The 18,003-nt window shown below is 34.9% G+C and overlaps 1 protein-coding gene across 4 annotated transcripts in view; it reads left to right on the top strand.

Annotated features, from left to right (window-relative positions):
- LOC131156582 (alanine--tRNA ligase, chloroplastic/mitochondrial) overlaps positions 1–16,536 on the top strand; it is a 30,628-nt gene extending 14,092 nt beyond the window's left edge. For 3 of the 4 annotated variants that reach the window (XM_058110389.1, XM_058110392.1, XM_058110393.1), the window contains 9 exons: positions 11,070–11,148; positions 11,649–11,783; positions 11,911–12,060; positions 12,258–12,368; positions 12,473–13,390; positions 13,583–13,855; positions 13,979–14,188; positions 15,263–15,420; positions 15,775–16,536. In XM_058110389.1, coding sequence (XP_057966372.1) covers positions 11,070–11,148; positions 11,649–11,783; positions 11,911–12,060; positions 12,258–12,368; positions 12,473–13,390; positions 13,583–13,855; positions 13,979–14,188; positions 15,263–15,420; positions 15,775–16,111 — 2,371 coding nt within the window. In that variant the 3' untranslated portion in view covers positions 16,112–16,536. The remainder of the gene's footprint in view (positions 1–11,069; positions 11,149–11,648; positions 11,784–11,910; positions 12,061–12,257; positions 12,369–12,472; positions 13,391–13,582; positions 13,856–13,978; positions 14,189–15,262; positions 15,421–15,774) is intronic. The other variant, XM_058110391.1, reaches the window with a different exon arrangement.
- Positions 16,537–18,003: the final 1,467 nt, after the last annotated feature.

The raw sequence follows: 18,003 nt of genomic DNA, 5'->3' as shown, positions 1-18,003 counted from the left end.
AGATTCATCCTTAAGGACTTCTTCAATATCTTTAGGTTCATTTTGGGATAGGAATGCATAATGATTGCAAATGTTCTTTAGTGAAGATCTAGTGGTCACTCCTCTAGATGGTTCACCAATAATTTGTTCTTGAGGATGATCTTTCTTATATTTCCATTCTTTTGGTAATTCCATATTTTCTATGAGTTCATCTTTTGACTTTTCTTCGTTTATTTCATTTTCCTCTTTGATTTCTATCTCATCCTCCTTTTTGAACATATCATCTTTTTCTTCATTTTTAACTTCTCTTGAAAAAGAGCTAGATTCATCAAAGTCTACGTGAATTGATTTAACTATGGTGAGTGTTCTTTTATTGTAGACTCTATAGGCTTTCCTATTTGTGGAGTATCCTAGGAAAATGCCTTCATCCGATTTAGTGTCAAATTTTCCTAAGTTGTCTTTGTTATTTAGAGCGAAACACTTACACCCAAAGACATGAAAGTAATTTATATTAGGTCTTCTTCCTTTCCACAATTCATAGGGTGTCTTGTTTAGGTTTGATCTAATGGAGACCCTATTAACTATATAGCTAGCTGTATTTACAGCTTCAGCCCAAAAATATTTGGGTAGATCATTTTCATTAAGCATGGTTCTTGCCATTTCTTGGAGGGTTCTATTTTTCCTTTCCACAACTCCATTTTGTTGTGGGGTTCTAGGTGCTGAAAAGTTGTGATTTATGCCATGTTCATTACAAAAATTTTCAACATTTTGATTCTTAAATTCTCTTCCTTGGTCACTTCTAATATTTGAGACATTATACCCTTTCTCTTTTTGAAGTTTCTTACATAAAGTGATCAATGAGTTGCAAGCTTCTTCTTTGTTAGTTAGGAACAACACCCATGTGTATCTTGAGTAATCATCAATAATTACAAAGGCGTATTGTTTTCCTCCTAAACTTTGGGTTCTAGTAGGACCAAACAAGTCTAAGTGTATAAGTTCTAGGCGTCTACTAGTTGATATATGTTTCTTCTTTTTGAAACTTTTCTTGGTTTGTTTTCCTAATTGACAAGCATTACACACTTTATCTTTGACAAATTTTGTTTTAGGCAAGCCTTTAACTAAATTCTTTTTGGAGAGTTTGGATATAATATCCATGCTAGCATGTCCTAACCTCCTATCCCAAAGCCAACTATTTTCACTCATGGCTGCTAGGCAAGTTATGTCTTGAGGGATTAAACTATTAAGATTTATGCAATAAACATTGTTCATTCTAAGTGCAGTGAATAATGTATTTTGATTCTTAGAATCTCGTATTATGCATTTGTCTCTCTTAAACATTATTTCACATCCTTTATCGCTAAGTTGACTAATACTTAGTAGATTATGCTTTAGACCATCTACTAACAAGACATCATCTATAGAAAGTGAGGAGTCTTTACCTATTTGACCTATTCTGATGATCTTGCCTTTTGCATTGTCACCGAAGGTTACAAATCCTCCATCCTTTGGAGTGAGAGAGGTGAATTTAGATTTATCTCCCGTCATATGTCTTGAACTTCCGCTGTCCAAGTACCATTTATCCTTAGATGGAGTGGTCCTAAAGCAAACCTACAAGAAAGGATTCAAGTTGTTACTTTTGGAATCCAAACCTTCTTAATTTTCTTTAGATTTTGCTTATTTTTAGCATTTATCTTCCACTCATCTTTTACTTTTGTATACTTTTTCTTAAGTGGACAATTAAACATTATGTGTCCTTTCTTTTTGCACATGTAGCATGTGGTGTGCTCATGAATATTTGTTGATGAAGTACTTGCATAATATTTAGATTGATTTACAAAATATCCCATATACAAGTTTTTCTTTCTTTTGTTTGAGGCTCCATTATAACCAATTCCTTCTTTATTGTTTGTCATCCTTTGTTGTCCTACCATCTTTTCAAAGTTATCCTTACCTTTGGAAAAGTTATAGATGACCTTTTCTTTCTCTTGAATTTTAATTTTTGAGATTATTTATTTCTTGCATAATCTTGCTATCTTCATTCACTTGAGACTCAGCTAATTTTTGAGAAAAGTTATCTACTTTCTTCTCTCAAGTTCTTCAATCTTTAAATCTTTTTCTTCTTCAACAAGTTTTGCAAATTCAAGTTGATTTTTAAGTGCTTCGTTTTGTTCTTTCAAGTTTGTGTTACTCTTCGAGATTTTAATGAACTTGTTATGTAGAAAAAGTAATTCAGCTTGAAGTTCTTTATAAGATGACATACTTTCACATGAATTACTGCAAGACTCATTACATGAATCTTCAGAGAGGGAATAATAAGAGTTTACCTCTTCGTTATGTGCCATGAAGCACATGTTCGTTACTTCTCGATCACTTGGCTCACTTTCCGATTCACTCGAACTAGTGTCATCCCAAGTTGCCTTCATTGCAGACTTCTTTTTCTTCTTTTCCTTCTTGAGTTGTGGGCATTCTAGTTTGATGTGCCCGACCTTTTTACAGTGATAGCAAGTGGGAGGATCATTTTTATTTTTGTATTCCTTTTTATTGCTTTCTCCTTTTTCAGATTCTGATCCATTAAATTTTCTAGTGATTTTTTTGTTTCTTCTTAAAAATTTTCCAAGCCTTTTAGTTATTAGAGCTAAGTCCTCATATTCTAATTCACTAGATTCATTATCTTTCTCACTTGAATATTCTTTCAAAGCTTTTAGAGCTATAGACTTCTTATTTTTGTTTTTTGTGCTTCTTTCTTTCAACATCATTTCATAGGTTAGAAGAGATCCTATGAGTTCATCTAAAGAAGTAGTTTTAAGATTTCTTCCTTCCGTAATGGCTGTGGCTTTTGGTTCCCAAATAGATGGGAGTGCTCTTAGAATTTTACGGATCATCTCATGGGTGGAATAAGTTTTTCCTAAGGCATTAAGTGAATTTATGATATGGGTGAACCTAGCGTACATGCTTGTGATATTTTCATCGGAGTTCATCCTAAAGGTTTCATATTCACTGGTTAACATATTGATTTTACTTTCCCTAACATCTACTGTGCCTTCATAGGTTACTTCTAATTTATCTCAAATCTCTTTGGCTGTTTTACATGCCATTACTCTATTGAACTCATTTGCATCAAGTGCACAGTATAAAACGTTTATTGCAGTTAAGTTAATTTGCAACATTTTATAATCTGAGTCATTTAGTTCTTTATCTTCTTTAGGTACTTCTTTTCCATCAACTAGCTTAGTGGGGATTAAATTTCCATTTGTTACAACGTTCCATGCCTTCTAGTCCATAGTTTGAAGGTAAATTCTCATTCGTTGCTTCCAGAAGGTATAATTTAATCCACAAAAAATAGATGGCCTAGTTGAGGATTAACCCTCACCAAAGGGAGCTACTCCTATTTGTGCCATTTAGATCTTTATATAGCTACTTATTAGGTTTTACTATAACCTTGCTCTGATACCAATTGAAACCTAAGGTAGAGTTCCAAGAAGGGGGGGGGGGGGTGAATTGGGTTTATTAAAAATTTCTTTGATCCTCTTTATGAGCTCTTGTCTCTTTTTACAATCTCTTAAGGTGTTCTCGTATTTTCGTTAATTAGGCAATACACACTAAGTCCTATTTCCTTTTAATCAATTCACAATCAATAAACACAATCAATTAATTTACCATTCACACACAATAACCACAAGACAAGAAATCAATTTGGAATATTTAAAGGTCCTGCAAATGAATGTTCAATTCTTGCCGTTGATTTATGAATTTGAATTTTGCAATGACAACCAAGCACCTTTTCAATATCAGAACTTAATTAAACCTTCAGCTAACAAGTTTTGGGTGTTAACCAATCAATGTATTTCCTTTCGGTTTCTGCAAGAGATCAATTAATCAACGTACTCCCTTTTGGTTTCTGCAAGCCCAAGAACAAATTAGGTCTTTTTGGGTTTATTTAAATTCTAATAAGTATTACTTTATGATTTCAAGTATTAAAACATTCACGTAAGTTATATTGTTACTGAAATTAAAAGGAGAGTAAGGAGAAGAGAATAACACTAGCACTTTTTACGAGGTTCGGCTTACCCCAGCCTACGTCCTCGTCTTAGGTCAACCACCTAAGGAGTTAACTAAATCTTGTTCTTTCTGGGTGGAATAAAAAACCTTACACAATTTACCCTTTTTTTTAGGAAGAGAAAAACCTCTTCACGCACCAGCTTATGCTTGGTCCAACGATCCAATCAACCCTTTGAACCGTTCAAAGTACAAGAAGATGGAAAATAAATCTGCGTACCGAAAAAATACTCTCAAAATTTAGAGCAGGTTGTACAAATTGAGATCTAAATTGTACTTCTAAAAATTAAAGCAAAATAGAATATATGAAGCTCTAAAGTTTTATAAGTTACCGATGGTTCCTAAAAAAAAATTGAATTGCAACTCGGAACCGAGTTTTGATATTTTTAATCTTCCAAAATGGTAGAATTCCTCTTGAACAAAAGATGTGAGCAAATTGAACTAAAGGAGAATTTCTCTCCAACAAAATGATGTGGGCAGATGGAGCTCAAGGAGAATTTCAACACAAGAAGAGTTTCAGCAAAAGACTTATTAATCTCTCTTCTTTTGTATTCTATCTTATGTGTATTTTTCATTACCTAAGGTGGTATTTATAGGCTTTTTCAAAGATCAATGTCCCCATCAAGTTAGGTAATATTTGAAAAAAATGTTGACTTAATTTGGAATTTCAAAATTTTTATTACCCAATGAGGTATTTATATGTTTTTTCAAAGATCAATGTCCCCATCAAGTTAGGTAATATTTGAAAAAAATTGTTGACTTAATTTTAAAATTCAAAATTTTTCATTACCCAAGGAGGTATTTATATGTTTTTTCAAAGATCAATATCCCCATCAAGTTAGGTAATATTTAAAAAAAAATTTGTTGACTTAATTTTAAAATTCAAAATTTTTCATTACCCAATGAGGTATTTATATGTTTTTTCAAAGATGAATATCTCCATCAAGTTAAGTAATATTTGAAAAAAAATTGACTTAATTTTAAAATTCAAAATTTTAAAAGAGAACTTCCCGTTTGAGATCTGAAATCTGCTCCGCGTGGCAGTTGTCTGCCACGACATGGCAGTCTTCTGTCATGGTTAAATTTTAAACCCAGAACACTGGCAGTCGTCTGTTAGGACACTGTCTTCAGTTTAAAACACTCAAATTATGTCAGTCGTCTGTCCATAGACAGACAATCGTCTGTCAGGTGTTTGACTTCTTTTTATTTTTGAAAACTTTTCTTCCTTTAAGACTTTTGTTGCTTTGATTTTAAAAATATATTTTAAGCTCTTTTAACAAGGTGTTTCTTAGTTTCTTTTGATTTATGAGAGCTTCACATATCTAAATGACATTTTGTTTAGAAGTACTTACAACAGTCCTTCTAATTATGATCTCCTTAAATCAGTAGGTCCTTCAGCCTTCTTTAGCCTCTTGAGGTTCACTTTTGACTCTAGGTTTGCTTGCCCTTAACTTCTTCATTTGTTTTCCATTGCCTTTGATATTCTGAGGAATTTCCACTGGATTAGCATTGAGCTTTTAGCTTATCAATCTTGAGAGTCCTCTTACCTAAAAAACACATTACGCAACATCACATGTTAAAGCATCATTCATTTTGTTATCATCAAAACAAGATTGAAAAGTCTAGTTAGGCCAACAATAAAAGATATGATGGGGGAATTTGAAATGAGCATGATGGGGGAATTAAACTATTTTCTTGGACTACAAATTAAACTAGCAAAAAATGGGACTTTTATAAGTCAAACAAAATACATAAAAGATATGATACAAAAATTTGGTATGGAAAATAGTAAACCTATTGGCACACCTATGAGTACCTCCATCAGCCTAGACAAAAATGAAAAGGGAAAATCCATAGACATAAAGCACTATAGAGGCATGATTGGAAGTCTATTATATCTAACGGCCAGTAGACCCAATATAATGTTTAGTGTGTGTATGTGTGCACGTTTTCAATCAACACCTAAGGAATCACACCAAATTGCTGTTAAAAGAATCCTAAGATACTTAATAGGCACAATGGACATAGGACTATGGTATCCTAAAGACACCGGTTTTGAAATGATCAGTTATTCAGATGCGGACTATGCCGGTTGTAAGATAGATAGAAAAAGCACAAGTGACACATGCCACTTCTTAGGAAGATCTTTAGTTTCTTGGTCTTTTAAAAAACAAATTCCGTGGCTTTGTCAACTGTTGAGGCCAAATATGTAGCAACTGGTAGTTGTTGTGTACAAACTCTTTATATGAAACAACAATTAAGAGATTTCAATTTAAACTACATAACTGTACCAATTAAGTGCGATAACACGAGTGTGAAACATAAGACACCACTTCCTAAGAGATCATGTTCAAAAAGAAGACTTCAATCTATAATTCATCAATACAAATGACCAATGGGCTGATATCTTTACTAAACCACTCTCAGAAGATAGATTTATAACCATAAGAAGATAACTTGGTCTACTACATAGTAGAGAAGTAAACTAAAAGAACAAGGCTTAAAGAAAAATCCACAATCAATAAACTGTCTCTAGGGTCACTTAGGATTTGTCTCTTTTGAGTGATCAAAATTTATTTTGGCATGTACTTTGATGTGTTGTATAATGCAACACTTAGCTTGAATTGCTGTCCTTGTTTCTTGAAACATAGGCTCATGATAAATGAGATGCAGCATGCTATATGTGGATGTTTGAGATATGATGTTGAATCTTGGCATGAGTGAGGAGTATGTGGTCATATGTACATTTTAATGTTTATCCTTTTTGATTGATGTCAAAAGGGGGAGTAGTATTTGAGCAAAAATACTATTTGAACATGTTGAGCGTCATTGAGCAATAAGCATGATCGGTCTTGAATCTACAAATTGTTAAAGTAATGCTTATTGTAAGGGGGAGTAGAATGATGCTAGTTGTAAGGGGGAGATTTTTTTTAACGCGTATTCATATTTTTTTTGCTTCTTATTTGTCATCATCAAAAAGGGGGAGATTGTTGGCCTAACTAGGCTTTTCAGTCTTGTTTTGATGATAACAAAATGAAGGATACTTTAACATGTGGTGTTAAGTAATGTGTTTTTTAGGTAAAAGGACTCTCCAGGTTGATAAACTAAAAACTCAATGCTAATCTAGTAGAAGCTCCTCAGAATATCAAAGGCAATGAACGACAAATGAAGAAGTTAAGGGCAAGCAAACCTAGAGTCAAAAGTGAACCTCAAGAGGCTGAAGAAGGCTGAAGGAGCTACTGATTTAAGGAGATCATAATTAGAAGGACTGTTGTAAGTACTTTTAAACAAAATGTCATTTAGATATGTGAAGCTCTCATAAATCAAAAGAAACTAAGAAACACCTTGTTAAAAGAGTTTAAAATATATTTTTAAAATCAAAGCAACAAAGATCTTAAAGGAAGAAAAGTTTTCAAAAATAAAAAGAAGCCAAACACCTGACAGACGATTGTCTGTCTATGGATAGACGACTGACATAATTTGAGTGTTTTAAACTGAAGACAGTGTCCTGGCAGATGACTGCCAGTGTTCTGGGTTTAAAATTTAACCATGACAGAAGACTGCCATGTCGTGGCAGACAACTGCCACGCGGAGCAGATTTCAGATCTCAAACGGGAAGTTCTCTTTTAAAATTTTGAATTTTAAAATTAAGTTAACAATTTTGTTTCAAATATTACTTAACTTGATGGAGATATTGATATTTGAAAAAGCATATAAATACCTCCTTGTGTAATGAAAAATTTTGAATTTTAAAATTAAGTCAACAATTTTTTTTTTTTAAATATTACCTAAGTTGATGGGGATATTAATCTTTGAAAAAGCATATAAATACCTCCTTGAGTAATGAAAAATTTTGAATTTTAAAATTAAGTTAACAATTTTTTTCAAATATTATCTAACTTGATGAGGACATTGATCTTTGAAAAAACATATAAATACCTCCTTGGGTAATAAAAGTTTTGAAATTCAAAATTAAGTCAACATTTTTTTTCAAATATTACCTAACTTGATGGGGACATTGATCTTTGAAAAAGCCTATAAATACCATCTTAGGTAATGAAAAATACACATAAAATAGAATATAAAAGAAGAGAAATTAATAAGTCTTTTGCTGAAACTCTTCTTGTGCTGAAATTCTCCTTGAGCTCCATCTGCCCACATCATTTTGTTGGAGAGAAATTCTCCTTTAGTTCAATTTGCTCACATCTTTTGCTCAAGAGGAATATTCAATTTGTTCAATTTGTTCACATCTTTTGCTGGAGAGGAATATTCTAAAACTTTAGAGCTTCATATATTCTATTTTGCTTTAGTTTTTAGAAGTACAATTTAGATCTCAATTTGTACAACCTACTCTAAATTTTGAAAGTATTTTTTTTGTACGTAGATTTATTTTCCATCTTCTTGTACTTTGAACGGTTCAAAGGATTGATTGGATCGTTGGACCAAGCACAGGCTGGTGCTTGGAGAGGTTTTTCTCTTCTTGAAAAAGAGGGTAAATTGTGTAAGATTTTTTGTTCCACCCGAAAGGAACAAGATTTAGTTAACTCCTTAGGTGGTTGACCTAAGGCGAGGACGTAGGCTGGGGTAAGCTGAACCTCATAAAAAGTGGTGGTGTTATTCTCTTCTCCTTACTCTCCTTTTAATTTCAGTAACAATATAACTTGCGTGAATGTTTTAATACTTGAAATCATAAAGTAATACTTATTAGAATTTTAGTAAACCCAAAAAGGCCTAATTTGTTCTTGGGTTTGCGGAAACCGAAAGGGAGTACGTTGGTTAATCGATCTCTTGCGGAAAACGAAAGGAAATACGTTTTTTGATTAACACCCAAAACTTGTTAGCTGAAGGTTTAATTAAGTTCTGATATTGAAAAGGTGTTTGGTTGTCATTGCAATATTCAAATTCATAAATCAATAGCAAGAATTGAACATTCATTTGCAGGACCTTTAAATATTCCAAATTGATTTCTTGTTTTGTTGTTGTTGTGTGTGAATGGTAAACTAATTGATTGTGTTTATTGATTGTGAATTGATTAAAAGGAAATAGGAGTTAGTGTGTATTGCCTAATTAACGAAAATACGAGAAAACCTTAAGAGATTGTAAAAAGAGACAAGAGCTCATAAAGAGGATCAAATAAATTTTTATTAAACCCAATTCACCCCCCCCCTTTTGGAACTATACCTTAGGTTTCAAATGTCATAAGTTAAGCTTGTTCAGGGCATTATGCTTGCCTGTGACCGCTTATCTCGTGTGCTTGGGATGAGTTTCCATCATGTAAATATTAGTGTAGGGTTATCTTCTGCTGGTAGTTTATTTGTATGCCAAATATGGCAGTATGACTCCTCGGTCACTTGGATGTTTCCTAGTGTTAGGATGATAATTACATAAAAACTTCTTTAGGGGAGGGTGAGTGTTCATCAGTCATTGTAAAACTCACTAGCTATTGTCAACGTAATTAGCTTACTTGCCTCCCTCGCTAAACACACAATGTCAACGGAGGTGTTGTTAATGAATTACGTTTGCTTCAATGTTTACTGCTTGCTTGCCACGACTTTCATGAATTGATTACTATTTTCGCTACCATTTGATTGAATGCTAATGAAAGTGTTTTGTGGATGAATGTTAGTAAACGATAGGCTGGCTAGTTAAACAAGAGTGCTTTAGCTAGCCTCGCACGACCCATCACAACGGTGTGAATATAGTCAGACCGTGACACGATGCACTGTAATGGCTATTATTTGGTGTATTTGGTTTGAGAGGAATGCTAGAATTTCACAGGGTGTAGCTGCTTCTAATAACTTGCTTTGGAGTAAAGTGGTGTTTTCTTCCGTCACTGTGGGTTTTGGAAAATGGTTTCTTTTGTAATGTTTCTTTGGAAGACTTAGAGTGGGTTGGTCCTTGGGTTCGTTGTTTCTGTTTTTTGTTGTTCCTCTACCATTTTCTTGTTGTATAGGGAGAAGTGGAGGACATCTTGTTCTCTTTTTATTTTTTTTCCCTCCTTTTTTGTATATTTTTTCTTTCTTCAATACAAATTCTTTGTTTATCCAAAAAAAAATTTTAACCAGCTTTCTCGCACAATAATTTTAGTATTTCTTACATTGTTGCAGCGCCCTTAACCCAGGACCATATAGTCTCCTCATATATGTTTTATTTTTCAAAACATTTTAACTAGCTTTCTTCCATGCTGCCTTCGGCAGTTTTACCTTTATATGTTCATAGTTGTATTCATTCTAATTCTGTCTTTTGTCCTGTTGCTACTTTTCCAGACCAAGATCCTCACTTGATGTAGATTTTTTATTATATGCTTTTTGACCACCAGTATGCTGCGCAATTTTCTTTAGGATTGGAATTGGTAGCACAATAATATTGTGGCAAATGATAATTTAAAGAACCTTTTTTATGAGGATGTGTATATTTACATCCTTTCAACATGCTAAGTTGGTGACAAAAATAAAATTTCCCAGCATCATGCCATATAGCAGCACAAGATTGTCATGAAAAAATTGTATACCCTAGGAGAATGTGTCTAGGGATGGCACCATCCTCAGCAGGGGCTAAAATGTAAGCTATAGATTATGTTTGTTTACCATATTCATAAACAATAAATTCCATAATTATAATGCATGAGGGAATTTCTTTTTTTTCAAAAATAAAATCTAGAATGGCATGCCGCCACAGGATTAACAGTTTAAACTTTTAAACTGACTTCTTCTCCTCCTCATTTCATCTACAACTTCTATAAACATGGCTAACCTTGTTCCATTAAGTGAAGGTAAAGAATCTGGGCTCCTTAATTTTGATTACAAGGTCTTTAACTGCAAAATAAATCCTCATTTGCCTAGAAAACTTAAACCATACAACTTACCTTTTTAAGTATCTAGGTGATTTCTTGCTAACATTCAATTTGATATTGGAAGAATGTGAAGAGGGAGGATCTCTATTTGTGTACGCATTTAATAGCATCAAAGTTATGACTTCATTGTTCCTCTGAAAAAGAAAAAAATAAATGACTATTACTTACATGGTACTAGCAGATTTGGGTTGCCTGCCAACAGATTATGGGTCAGCATATATGAAGAAGATAATGAAGCTTTTGCAATATGGCAAGATGAGGTAAGTGAGAGAAGATTTCGTCATTAGTTACATGGCCTGCCATATTTGCATTTTCCTCTTGGTTAGCTACATTTGTGCTGTTCCTTTTATCAGAACTATGCTTTTCCATGTATGATTTTGATTTTTCTATGAATATTTTTCCTGGAAAAAAAATTTGCAATGTGTTTGCTGTACATTTTCTGCAGGTAAAAAGATAACAGAACACTTCTCAATCCTTTGAATCTAAATTAATATTTAAGTATTTGCTAGGCTGTCTTCTCTGAATCATGCCTCATTTTCCACCACTTGAATATAGTCAGTTTGCATATCCTTTGATGATCATTAATTCTAGTCCAGAGTATGCATTTAAGGCTCATATTTCTTGCACAATTTAGTCAACTGTGTTAATTCTACGTCAATGATTCTATAGATGATTTTTCAGTGTGAAATGAAATAGAAAAAAAGAAGCTTAAATCAGTACTAGCACTCTCTGAAATTTATAGGATTGGTTCCTGTACCAGGTGGGGGTTCCTGTGGAGCGTATAAAGAGGATGGGTGAAGATGACAACTTCTGGACCAGTGGAGTTACTGGTCCTTGCGGTCCATGCTCTGAGATATATTATGATTTCTTTCCTGAGAAGGGTTATTCAGATGCTGTACGTGTTGAAAGAATTCTATGGACTCGGGCTCGTTCACTTTTTCTTTTTGTCATTGAATCCATGAACTATTTCACACTTTTGTTCTTTTTCGTCAATGTTTAATTCGAATGAATGTTATATGCAGGACTTGGGAGATGATTCTAGGTTTATAGAGTTTTACAATCTTGTTTTCATGCAATACAACAAACGGGATGATGGATCCCTGGAACCTTTAAAGCAGAAGAATATAGATACTGGGCTTGGCTTAGAGCGGATGGCTTGCATCCTTCAAAAGGTATCATAGTTTTCCTGCTTTCCAGGTTGATTATGGAATACCCTTTCAGTCCTGTCAAAAGAAAATGCTTTACATTTAATCATAATGGAATTCGTGCAAGCTATGGATACTTTTTATGCAACAAAGTATCACTTTGGTATCCAATATCTAGTTTGATTTAGAAAATTCCATCCACGTAAGTTACATTTATCCCACAGGTCGCCAACAATTACGAGACTGACTTAATATATCCCATAATGGAGAAGGCCTCAGAATTGGCAAATGTATTATACGCAAGATCTGATGATCTTACCAAAACAAAACTTAAAGTATGTAATCTGAAGCACCTGTCATATCTTTAAATTTCTTCTTTTGACCAATATTGATTTTTGTTTCTTCAGAAAGTATGCATCACTTCAATGATTTTTTCCAGATTATTGGAGACCATTTGCGTGCAATTGTTTATCTCATATCAGATGGGGTTGTGCCATCAAATGTTGGAAGGGGTTATGTAGTTCGGCGGCTCATCAGGCGAGCAGTTCGTACTGGCAGGTTACTTGGTATAAAAGGGGATGGTAGAGGAAATCTTGAAGGAGCGTTTTTGCCAAGCATTGCAGAAAAAGTGATAGAACTAAGTACTCATATAGATTCCGATGTGAAGGCTAGAACATCACACATCCTTGAGGAGTTGAAGCGAGAAGAGCTACGTTTTGTGCAGACACTGGAGAGAGGAGAAAAGCTACTGGACCAAATGCTGACTGATGCATTATTAAATGTTCACGAAAATGGAACTGTTCCTTGTTTGTCTGGCAAAGACGCCTTTCTTTTGTATGACACATATGGGTTTCCTGTGGAGATAACAACAGAGGTGGCTGAAGAACGTGGTGTCAGAATAGATATGAATGGTTTTGATATTGAAATGGACAACCAAAGACGTCAATCTCAGGCTGCACACAATGCTATTAAACTTAGTGTTGAAAATAGTACAGATCTTACAGAGAGCATTCCTGACACTGAATTTCTAGGATATGACACTCTTTTTGCCAGAGCAATAGTGGAAGGCCTCTTAGTGAACGGTAATCCAGTTGCACGGGTTTCTGAAGGAAGTAATGTAGAAGTTTTGCTAAATAGAACACCATTTTATGCAGAATCAGGTGGTCAAATTGGAGATCATGGTTTTCTATATGTTAGTGAAGCTGCAAACCAACAGAAGACTGTTGTGGAAATTAAAGATGTCCAAAAATCTCTTGGTAACATATTTGTTCATAAGGGTACCATCAGGGAGGGAATTATAGAGGTCGGCAAAGAAGTCGTAGCTGCAGTAGATGAAAAACTTAGGCAGCGGGCAAAGGTACAAACTAGCATAACTTGCAGCTTTCTTTGTCATATTGGTGAAACTATAACAAATGCATGAGCTGAGTCTTAAGTCTCTGTATAAATGCTTATGTTCAGGAAGAGTCGGTGGGCATTCTCTGATGTATAATTACTTTTCTTTCTTGAAACTCACCTGACCTGTTTGTAATTGTAAATTGGTCATTTTCAGGTTCATCATACAGCTACTCATTTGCTGCAAGCTGCGTTAAAAAAGGTTATAGGCCAAGAAACATCCCAAGCTGGTTCACTGGTGGCTTTTGATCGTCTCAGGTTTGATTTCAACTTCCACCGACCACTACTGGACAGTGAACTCATGGAAATTGAAGAATTAATTAATAGATGGATTGGGGATGCGGCAATTCTTCAAACTAAAGTTATGCCTCTCGCTGATGCAAAACAAGCAGGAGCTATTGCAATGTTCGGAGAGAAATATGGAGAACAGGTTCAAATGTCAATAAAAACTAATTCTTCCATGCCCATCACAGTTAAATGATACAAATATTTAAGCTCATCTCTGCATGCAATTTAGCAGTTTGAGTTTTTTGTTTCTCTTCTCATGTTTCAGGTTCGTGTTGTTGAGGTTCCAGGTGTATCCATGGAACTATGTGGTGGGACACATGTCAGTAATACTTCTGAAATACGTGGCTTCAAGACAATTTCAGAGCAGGGGATTGCGTCTGGAATTAGACGTATTGAAGCTGTTGCTGGTGAAACATTCATCGACTATGTTACCAGCAGGGATAATTATATGAAACATCTATGCTCTACTCTCAAGGTATGTTTGCTTTGAGTCTTGTTGCGTAAAAGATATCTTGTTTTGAGTCATTCTCCTTGTTAAATCTTGATATACATTGTTGGCCCATAACCTAATACCTTAAGCTTTTAGGTAAAATGGCACGTAACATGGTATCAGAGCTGGTTACCAAGTCTTGGGTTCTAGTCTTGTTGCCCACATTTATTGCATGATGTTTAAAAAATTATTGTATTCCCTATCATGGGTGTTATTTGTGGTGTGCTCATCTCTCCACATGCTGTTGGACTGCACATGCGGGGGAGTGTTAAAGCTTGATATACATTGTCGGCCCACAACCTAATAACTTAAGCTTTTAGATGAAGTGGTTATCTAGTACTCCTTTTATGCCACTGCATCTCAAAAGAACCATAAAGGAATTAAGCTACCAAGCATGCTGAAACAGATGCTATTTTCTCAAGTGCACATGGCATTATTTGCCATTTTCCCCCTTATTGTAGTTGTATTATTCTTGTGAACAGCCTAACCTTATACTGGACTATGTGACCTGAGCTCCATTTTAATTTGTCTTGCTTCTTTTCTCGCTAAAAATTGTTCTAATTTGTTTTGGAGCATGGTGAACTTTACTGAATAGATGTAATTTTTGCGCTTCATGAACTGGGTGTAGGATGAGTTTGATTTAGAAGAATCAAACTAAATTTTTACACACCCCTAAAACCTAGTTTTATGATTTGTATTTTTACTGAATAGATGATGTAATTTTTGTGCTTCATGAACTGGGTGTAGGATGAGTTTGATTTGGAAGAATCAAACTAAATTTTTACACACCCCTAAAAACTAGTTTTATGATTTGTATTTCTGCTTATCACTGAACACCCCCCCCCCCCCCCACCCCAGTAACTGGTAATGCCGATGGCATCTCTTAATAGAAGCACAGTAATCATACATCTCTTTAGCACCACTCTGTTTTTCATTGTTGTACTGATGGCTTAGTTGTTCTCTCATTTCCAATAATCCAATTTCAAATGCTGTTGGTGCTTACTGCCCATTCTCTTGTATTTGCAAGAGTTTGAAGTGTCATCATGCTATTCTGTGAAGGTGAAAGCTGAAGAAGTAACAGCTAGGGTCGAAACTCTCTTAGAGGAGTTACGAGCTGCAAGAAATGAAGTTTCCGCTGTGCGTGCAAAAGCAGCAGTGTACAAAGCATCGGTTATTGCAAGCAAAGCATTTCAAGTAGGAACTTCAAAAAAGATCAGGTAATTGTCTGCTTTTGTTGAATGCATTCACAGCCTACAATTCTAATTTGGTGGTTCCTCCCCACCCCCCAAAAATAAAATAAGATAAAGCTTTAAAATTTTCTCTATGACGATTTATTCAGTTTAATTTAAATTCCAGGACTCTTGTTCTAATTAAATAAAGCTGGGAAATCTTTAATGTAGAGACTGAACTCCATTCACTGGACATATCTTTCTTTTTATTTGTATTTCTTACCGTCCCGCTTCAAAAATTGGGGAAGGCAATTTTATACTCTAAAAAATATAAGAAATTTACATCGTTATGGAAGAAATAGAAGATTGTTATTTTTTTTCTTTTGGGAAAAATTGTTTCAGGGTACTAGTTGAGTGCATGGACGATACTGATGTGGATTCGCTAAAAAGTGCAGCTGAATACCTGATGGATATGCTGGAAGATCCATCAGCTGTGATATTGGGTTCCTGCCCAGCTGATGGAAAGGTAAGTTTGGTTGCTGCATTTACTCCAGGGGTGGTTGGTCTGGGAATTCAGGCTGGCAAGGTCATAGGGCCTATAGCGAAGTTGTGTGGCGGAGGAGGAGGTGGAAGGCCCAACTTCGCTCAGGCTGGGGGAAGGAAGCCTGAGAATCTATTGTGTGCCCTTGAAAAAGCTCGAGCAGAACTTGTTTCTGTTCTATCTGAGAAGGCAGGATGAAAATTGAAAATTTTTCTCTGCTTTGTCAATATGAAATGTCAACTAGGCATGGTTGCGTACGCAGGACAGTTTCTGCTTCATACAGAGGCATTCTTAATTCTAAAGTCCTCAGGAATAGCATACTTCCATTTTTCATGACTAGAAACCTGGCAGGAACTCTTGTTAAAAAACAATGAACAAACAACTCTTGACAATACCGCTTCTGTTGCGACCATTGAGGGGGTGAAACTGTGTAAATTTCAGATTACAGTTTGTATTCATTTGTACAAGGTTTGTTTTGGTGAAATTTGTAAAAGATGAACTCCATTTTGTAAGAACTTTTGGCCCTCTGAATCAGGGCATCCATGTATATTTATTCAGGAGAAAGTTGTGTAGAATGAACAATTTCAAGATATCATGGATGCATTGGGTGCTTACCACTTGCAGTTGGCTTTTGTCGTATTTACCTGTTTGGAAAGTGGGACTACTACAGGAAGGAAAAACAGGGAACTTGACTCCAATACCCTGAAAAACAGAGATCCTAGACAGCAGCTCGAAGATGGCTGAAACTCTTGACATCATTCTGGGGTTGGGTTGTTTATCGGGTCATGTAGGGATTAGCTTGTGGTGAAAGTGTGAAAGCCTAGGAGGATCTTTTTGAGCTAAGCCAAGTCAATTCTGATGAATGTCCAAACTTGATTGGACTAAAAATTTTCAACACCAAAACTTGACTTGTGCTCAACTGGTTGCGTACTTTCTGGTTGGATTCAAACCAAAAACACATTTGAAACAGTTTGAGCTCGACTGGAACTCAAATGAACCCTAGTTGAGCTAGTGAGTTGAACTAATCGAGATGAGTAGTCCCCGAGCCATTATAATTTCTCATGACTTGCGTACTCCCCTATCAAACCCACCAACGCTTGCACTCTTTGCTACACATATTCATCACATCATCTTTCTTCTTTTACTTTTTGAGATTGCAATCTAGGTGCACTCTCATGAAAATTAAGTCTCATCATTTGTCAAAGTGCACCTCTAGTTAGCTATTTTCCTCCTCTGTTATGGGTGGAGCTGCAGGTCCATCCATAGGGAATCATGAAGCTACCATCTGACTTAAAACACAAGCATTCCATGGGATCCCATCGTGTCAAAACACCAGCACATCAAAGTGCACACTAATTCGCCGTCGCTTTGTCAACAAGCATTCGTGGCTCTCTAAAACAAACCCCAAATTTTATTCTTCTTGTTCAGATTGCGTTCAAATTTGGTAGGTAAGTTCAATAAGAGCTTGTAAGCTCATGTATTTGTATGATAAACAAGTTTGACCAAATATATTAAGGTAGCGTTTAGGAGCATGAGATTCAGAACTTAAATTTGGATTTGTATAAATTTGGAAAAGAGTCAATACCATTTTGTACCATATTTTTATCCAAATTACCCAAATTTAAATCCAAATCCAATGTTCCAATTCTATGTTCTCAAATACGAGGAAAGAGTAGTGTTATACTTACCGGTCAAAAATCACACTAATTTTATAGAATTGCATCATACACACACTACAATGCACAAAATAGTAAATAAATAAAAGGGTAATATTTAGAAGGTAACTATAATATTTTTAATATACTAAAGTCTATTCCACAGAAAAATTCAACTCATAAATTTGACCATGACAAAATTCAATTCAACTCATTTAATCTATAAGGCTGAACCTTTTGATAAATTGGTAAGTACATTAGTTTGTTAACCCTTAAACTACTTTTACTTTCCATCTAAAACAAACACCCGTTTGATACATCCATTATTGAAAATTAATTTTATATATATATATATATATAGTACAATGACTCTAGCAAAGCAGGTTTGTTTTATTTTCTAATAAGGCTGCAATGTTGTGTACTGTAAAAATAGTT

This window comes from Malania oleifera, chromosome 5, assembly GCF_029873635.1.
Source record: "Malania oleifera isolate guangnan ecotype guangnan chromosome 5, ASM2987363v1, whole genome shotgun sequence".
NCBI lineage: Eukaryota > Viridiplantae > Streptophyta > Magnoliopsida > Santalales > Ximeniaceae > Malania > Malania oleifera.
The sequence above is the reverse complement of the archived record's forward strand: the minus strand, read 5'-3'. Positions and strand labels throughout refer to the sequence as shown.